This window comes from Montipora capricornis, chromosome 4 (genome assembly GCF_036669925.1).
Source record: "Montipora capricornis isolate CH-2021 chromosome 4, ASM3666992v2, whole genome shotgun sequence".
NCBI classification, from domain to species: domain Eukaryota; kingdom Metazoa; phylum Cnidaria; class Anthozoa; order Scleractinia; family Acroporidae; genus Montipora; species Montipora capricornis.
Window position 1 is genome coordinate 4,274,381 of NC_090886.1, and position 7,500 is coordinate 4,281,880.

Consider the following 7,500-nt stretch of genomic DNA (forward strand, 5'->3'; position numbering starts at 1 on the left):
TAGGGTCAATGGAACGCGCCCTAAATGTTCCTAGCAAAGCTTTCTTAGCCATACCCAGGAAAATCCCTCAATATCAGACTTAAAACAAATAAAAAAGACAAAGAACAAGTTTGCAACAAATAAGGGCCTTTCAGGTCTCTATAATATTATGTGGATGTCAGAAGGTGTTTAGTTTGACCCGGGTTTCTTTATTAGTCGTTATGAATTAACTTGCTTGAGAGAAAAAACAAAGGTAAAACAAACCATACGATCGCGTAGAGTGTGGTAAAGAGATGACTTAATGCTTTCAACTAAAAATCCCGCACGAAAAAGAGTTCCCAGACTGATAATGTCCCTCCCCAACCCCGGCCTTCCCATTGTAATGTTGTTTGGGAGGAACCACCATGGGCAGTGATTATTGAGATGCCATTTCACGGCAACGAAGATGTGCAAATAACCAGAGAGGGTACGTTTATTGTTGATTATCATAGGATAAACCCGAATAGATATGGGATATTATGAGTTCGCTTGAGCCTTGCCGGTGAATTAATTATGCTTTCAAGGTCCCTCGGGCTTTATACTCTGTTAAATCTAGAATATCAGAGGCGGGGTGGTCTTGATCGTTTAAGGCACCAATCTCTCACGGAGTGGGTTCATGTTCAATTTCTACTACAGCCCACGTAAAATTCGCATTAAATGCCCCATTTATTAAAAAACAGGGTTTTCAATCTTGTTGGAATGAGCATGAAGTGAGTTTGTTTTACTCGAAACAAAGCCTTTCTTTCCTCTCCGAATTATCTTGGATCTTCGTCAACTGCAATTTTAGACGTGACGCGAGATCTGTTGGGGATCCAAACAAAACCCATTTCTTTTGTTATGCATATTTAATTGCAAAATATATGGTTGTAAAATCTAACATCTTCATCTTTCGTTTCGAATTCTCTTAAAGCATTCATTTACGTTTTGAGTCGGTACAAGCATCGATTCCCTTTTTCAAAGAGGCGAAGCTGGTAATTAATTGAGCTCGAAAAGGTAAATATCCAATTTTTTTCTTTGTTTTTTCTTGGGCAGAGATATACTAAGCTTTGTATTGGGTGATCGAAGTAAGTTTTTCATAAGCCATGATAAGCAGAATTCGATCCACGGAGTTTTAGCTCTTTGCTGTTCAAAGCCAAGAATGATTCTGGTTTTGATTTTGAATTTTACTCCAAAGAGATGAACTTCATCTCTAACAGTAGTCAACCACTACTCGTTTTGAAAATAACTGAGTTCCCTTTACAGTGGAACAGTAGCCATTTCTAATTGACTGAAACAGATACATGTAATTGACCCGTCAAGAGAAGACCTGTTAAACAGTGTTTTCCCACAAAAAGTCCATACACTGGGAAATGATTACGACTCGGGACTACATTTTATTTTTACGAATTCTCGGTTAAAAGGAGGAAAAGCTTACGATACATTCCTACACAGCTGAACATTTTCATAAACGGTAAAGAGCTTTTATGCACTCGCGAATCGCAGCAATTATTCTCCGTGTCATCGATTTTCGATTTCATGCATGATTCATGATTATTTGACACCACTAATATAGGTAAGTGGATCACCTATTATTGCTTTAATTGTTTTTGCATTATCCTTTCATTTATCTTTCGCAATGCCTTGGTTGCTGTCGAATGCGATGTAATTTTGAAAGCGATTGCCCTACCTAGCTAGCACTGTTTCAATGACTAAACTTTTCATTGATGATTCCCATGTAACTGAAATTCCTATCGCGCGATCGATTAATCCCAAGCTGAAAGGTCCCTTAGTTTCTGTCAAGAAGTCCCTTCACCCCGTGAATCAAAGCCGAGTGTTCGAGAATCGGCTCTAGACTTCTATTCCAAACTTGATCGCATCCTAATTGTTGACTGAAAAGAAGCAATGGAGACCCACTTTGGAAGCTCCGTCGATGCAATCGACCTTCCAGATTCGGAGAATCTTCATTTAGACTTGTTAGATCCACAGTCTCTGACACTCAACTCTACGAGCTTTCAATAAGATTCTTGCCTTTCAATTAAATATTTACAAATTAACTAAAGTTTCATTTATTTATATTTATTTTGATCAGCAGATGGCTGGAAAATGACTGTAGTCAAACTTCAAATCGTTCTACTTTTTCAAGCGGTCCTTTGTATGGCTCTTCATTCAGGTTGGTAAAGGCGGCCAATTCCAAAAGCAGTTCTCTAATCTGTGACCCAGAATCTCTCTCTCTATCCTTTCTTTTCCTCGGTAGAGGCCTGGGTTGGATATGCAGCCGCAGCTTCCAGGGCCTCTCTTCTACATTCTTTATGGAGGAAAGAGGATAATTTCTCCCCTTCTTAAAACTTCGCAAGAGATCTAGTGTCTCTGAAAACAAGGCCACTCAGTTGTACTCACTTCGAATTTTGATTGGCTCGAGTCAAATAATTGTACAACAAACATTTGAACTGCTAAGTTTGTCGTTCATGGTTTTTTTCCCTGAAGAATTGTTCTTGAGTAAGGTTTAACCGTCAACAGCTGGTTGAAAGCGAGTAAAACAAAAAAAGTCAAAAACTTCAAAGTTTCAACCTAATTAGTTTCTAAATTCTGTGGTGTTCCAGCTGTGAATGGGATACAGCACCGAAATTTGGTTATAGTAGATACTTAAACATTGGATGGCACGTAGGCGTGCTCTGATTGGCTACTAAAACTCCATTATCCTTCTTTGATATTCACCTCCCAGCAACTCGCGCAGGCTTCGCGCCCGAAAATATTGTTACAAGTAATGGGTGCAGGAATAAATGAGTTAAAGGCTACCTTCAACCGAAAGGCATTGGGTGAAAATATGAAAATTCCACCAATGCTGAAATTCGTTCAATAGCCCTTACAAACTTGTAAAGAAAACCCTTATGCGAACAGTATTGGATGTCTAGATGATGTGAATAATTTTGTGAAAACGAGGTTTGGTGGTGAATTTTTGAGAACATGACGTCATCACGCATAAGGCTTATTAGATCGCTATGATAAGCAATGGGAATTTCCATAACAAAACAAACGGTCGAAAACCCTGTCGGTTGAAGGCGGGCCTTTAAAATCATGTTTTTGTGTTACATTATCTCACTATTTTAGTATTTACTAATACACCTATAATAGAACATTTGCATGATAACGCCATTTGACTACAAGTACCAGAATCCTTCAGGTTTTTCTTGTCTCATGCCATTTAGAGCTTTTTGTTATTTCTACTCTGCTGGGAATACAAAATTTAAATAGGAAAAGAAAAACAAACTGACTTTGGCATGTACTTAAATGAGGAACACCGGAACACTCCGGAACACCCCGGAACACCCTGGAAGTAACCCAAAACCCTCAATTTCGCTAACCCTAGGCCTAAAAATTAAATTAGGGTTAGCGAAATTGAGGGTTTTGAGTTAATTCCAGCAAGTTCCGGAGTGTTCCGGAGTGTTCCGGTGTTCCTGCTTTTACTGCATGCCTCTGACTTCTGGTAGTTGTAGTCAAATGACGCTATCGTGAAAGTTGCCTATTCACCAGAGTTTCGGTGGCTCGTGGTGGATATGTAGATTCGGCACCACTAGCCACCTCCACTTCCGTGAATATTTGTTAATTAACAACTGAACTGGTTGATAAAGAGAGGATATTACATGGGCGAGCGGAAATACGAAATTTCTCTTCAACACGAGATGAGAAATTTCGTATCTCCAAGCGGCCATGTAATATGCAGTTTATTTTATAAACACCAACGAAATACTAAATCATTTCACGGAAGGCGCGATTTTCATATTTTCACGTGTGAAAATAAACGTTCTCTTCACGTGTGAAGATATCATGTTTTCGCGCAAAAGCTCACTTGGTATTTAATTGATGAATTAGAAAGTTTATGTTTCGAGCGCTAGCCCTTCGTCAGAGCATTACCGTACTCAGCTGGAGTTCACATATTATATATGCTTAGTTCTTCAAAAAATAGACGAATCTCCGTTTATTGCAGATGATAAGAATGAATATCAGATGAAAAAGGCATCGAAAAAGTCACTCCAGCTTCAAACCGCTTATGTGTACAGAACAAACCTGCCTCGACGACATCATTATTCTGGTAAGTAGAGAGAGGAGTTATGAGTTAAGGGGTGGAACTTGCTTTCGGTCTTTCGAAGCCCATGAAAAGGCCACCGTCGTGACGTTTCATCTTCCTACCTTAATGGCATCATCACCATCATCATCGTTATCGACAAAAATGATATCAATTTGAAGAACCATAGAATGTTGAAGTAACCTGCTTATACAATGACCAGGGTAGAAGAGATCTTATCAAAAACCGAAACTAGCAAGGCTCACCGAACAGTGAAGGAAAGCATGATTGAAAGCCAATATTTCGAAAGGCAGCATTAATTGAGATTCAAAAGTTAAAGGATGTCTAAGAACATAGGATTAAGTTCTTTGTTTAATTCCATCTAAGTCAATAGCTTAAGTGCGGAAGATGAAAAGGCCCAAGTGCGTCAGGAGCCCTAAATGATTGGTTCCTAAGTGCAAAGAAATGTTCTAGTTGTTAATTGGTTGTGTTGTATCATCATCATCATCATCATCATCATCATCATAAAATAGTTAAATGTCGATTTGGAGAAGGTAGTAAAATCCGAGCAGTTTCTAACTGACAAAGGTAACTTATTGAAGAGCTTTGCCGCTTCATCTTGGAATGTACCGGCTTCCATGCCACAGGTGTAACTAGGGCTGTCCCTCAGTTAGATCTTAAAATCCTCGTGTGTTGTAGTCTGACCTAATCTGGTCGGGGGCATCTTTCACTTCCTAAATAAATTGTAAACTGCGTAACAAGCAGTCTGGCCAAAAGGTCCCGTCAAAAAGCATTGTAAATTAGTCCTGAAAAACCCCGAGGGGCGGGTGGGGGGGGGGGGGGGGCAGACTACTAACTTCACTTCACTTCCTCTCCTTCTTTCTCCTTGTTTCAATCCAAAACTAGATATAGAAATCTCGCGCATTTTTTTCTTTCTTTGTTAGTGATTATGGGCAGCAGTGGAAAGACAGTCATTGGTCCACTGGTTCCAGAATCAGGGGAAGAACAGATTCACAGGGTACAAGGATTTGTGCTCACACCCGATACTATTAAAGCAGGCACGTACGAAAACTGAAAAGTTACCTGTCTACTTACTAGTACCTGTCACCCCAACTAAATTCGCTTCGCGATCTGGGACAATAAAGATTTTACCATTACAAGCTACCTGCAATTCCAAATAGCTGTTATTACAGTTGAGCCCTCGTTTCAGCGGTGTTTGTTTCTGCACCGCGCATGCACCGGTGGCTCAGTTGGTTGAGCATTGGGCTGTCATGCGGGAAGACGTGAGTTCGACTCCGGCCGGACCAACACTCAGTCTTAAAACAACTGAGGAGAAAGTGCTGCCTGTGTAATTACCTCTGTGCAAATGGTTAGACTTTTAAGCCTTCTGGGATAAGGACTGTATCCGGGAGGTCCCGTGTCTTTTCCCTTGGTGGAAATTGAACAGTATGGGACGTTAAAGAACCCACTCACTATTCGATTAGAGTTGGGGACGTAGTCCCCGGTGTTGCGGTCTGACCTTATCTGGACGGGGGCATCTTTCACTTCCTAAAATTAATTGTAAACTGCGTAACAAGCAGTCTGGCTAAAGTCCCCCACAAAGCATTGTAAAGTAGTCCTGAAAAGCCCCGAGGGAAGAGACTAATAGATTCACTTCACTTATCCCGGTTTCAACAGCTATTAAGGCATCTGAAATTGGTTAAATTAATTAACTGGCTTCTTTGGCTAAGAACCGGTCATGTAATGAAGAACTTTACCTACATAGCTTCAGAATGGGAGCATTTACTACAACACTGAGCCAGCCCTGGGGCCCGTTTCTCGAAAGTCCCGAAACTTTACGGGCCATTTTCGGGTGTCACCATTCCCATTGTATCTCAAGAACGGATAGGATTTAAGTCGTCAAACTTCACAGTAAGTTTTCTTTTTGTTACCTTTAAAACATGTTAAAAGATCGGCTTTCCAAAACAAGCGGTTACCAGTTTCGCAAATGGCTTTTCGGGCCCGAAAAGTTATCGGGACTTTCGAGAAACGGGCCCCTGCTCCCGTTAAGTAAAGGGAGTGGTACATGTGATCCTCCCACCAGAAATTGCAAGGTCCTTGGTTCAGTCCTCTCAGGTGCCCTCAGTTTGTTTTTTTAGGGTATTCGCGAGCCGCCATCGTTAAGTACAAAACGCAACACCATTTTTTGTTTCTAGGTGACCCCATAGAGTTTGCAGGAACAGCCTTGAATACTCACAATCGCTATCGCCTCTATCACCACGCGCAACCGCTCAAATGGTCTGATAAACTGTCGTCGCAGGCGAATAAGATAGCTTATCAGATGGCGCAGCAGTTTCGGAAAACTATCTTGAAGAGGTTTGGAGTACCAGACGAGGAAACCGTGGGTGAAAATGTGGAAAAGTTTCTTGGTGTAGACTTTAGTTGTGACTCAACTGCGGCCATGAAAGCCACAGACAAATGGTACCAGGTATGAAGCATGCGGTTTGTTGAACGTGACGTAGTTTTCCTATTATTCTTTTCCATAGAAGAAATAACGCTAGGTAGGTACTTGGTAAACGTGGACATTTGTGCGAGACTCTGCCTCCAGCTTATTTTGTAACGAGGAAGTCCTTTGTTCAAAATTGTTTGAATATTTAACGGAATCCTTTGACTGTGCAAACCCCCTGGAGCAACACTTTCTCGTGCACTTCTGGAAGAGACGGAGTATTAGAATACCATTAAATATGAGAGTTAGCCTTTCCAATTTCAGAATTTTCTTAAATTTGATTCAGACCATGACAAGGGTCTTTGCAAATATGAATACAACTCTTAATGATGTAACTATATTGCTTTTCGTTTGTCTTTATTCAGCAAAACAAAAACTATAGCTACAATTATCCTCACATTCAAGATGACACGAGTTCCTTCACGCAGTTGGTATGGAAAAGCTCTCGATTTCTTGGCATGGGATGTGCTATTCGAAAGGGACTTCTTGCAAATGACGTGTTTGTAGTAGCTCTGTACAGTCCCCCGGAAATGCTGGCGATGGAGTATCGACTAATGTGCTGAGACCGGGGGTACAGGATAAACCAAAGCCTGACGTGTATTCAAGCGTGTTTAAAAGAGGCAAAGTGGTCAGAGATAAATGGAACAACTATACTTGACGCAGTTTTGTTATTGCACGGTATATCATAAAATCCCAGCTGATTGGCTCGACTGGTAATTTTTCTGGGCAATATATTTCTGCTGTTAAGTGTTAAAAGGCCCGAAATTTCATATTAACTTCTATATATGGTGTGTAACGATACACCTCACCGTTATATATATATCGAACTTCTTTACTTTTAAATGTTAAATAAACTTGAAGTTTAGAGTTTGCTGCTACGCCCAACAAGAGAGGACATCGGCTACGGCAAAAGCTAAGGCTACTGTCACAGTAACAGCTCAAAACTGTAATGACG

The 7,500-nt window shown here is 40.7% G+C and overlaps 2 protein-coding genes across 2 annotated transcripts in view; both read left to right on the plus strand.

Moving 5' to 3' along the window:
* LOC138044414 (Golgi-associated plant pathogenesis-related protein 1-like) overlaps window positions 1–343 on the plus strand; it is a 7,066-nt gene extending 6,723 nt beyond the window's left edge. Inside the window, exon 4 of the mRNA XM_068890931.1 lies at window positions 1–343. This exon is cut by the window's left edge and continues 1,272 nt beyond it. The gene's annotated coding sequence lies outside the window, so the exon portion shown is untranslated.
* A 541-nt stretch (window positions 344–884) lies between these two features.
* Window positions 885–7,500, plus strand: part of LOC138045282 (Golgi-associated plant pathogenesis-related protein 1-like) — a 7,049-nt gene continuing 433 nt past the window's right edge. Inside the window, exons 1-6 of the mRNA XM_068891721.1 lie at window positions 885–1,011; window positions 2,087–2,167; window positions 3,983–4,087; window positions 5,005–5,118; window positions 6,256–6,527; window positions 6,911–7,500. The exon at window positions 6,911–7,500 is cut by the window's right edge and continues 433 nt beyond it. Coding sequence (XP_068747822.1) covers window positions 2,101–2,167; window positions 3,983–4,087; window positions 5,005–5,118; window positions 6,256–6,527; window positions 6,911–7,108 — 756 coding nt within the window. The 5' untranslated portion in view covers window positions 885–1,011; window positions 2,087–2,100 and the 3' untranslated portion in view covers window positions 7,109–7,500. The remainder of the gene's footprint in view (window positions 1,012–2,086; window positions 2,168–3,982; window positions 4,088–5,004; window positions 5,119–6,255; window positions 6,528–6,910) is intronic.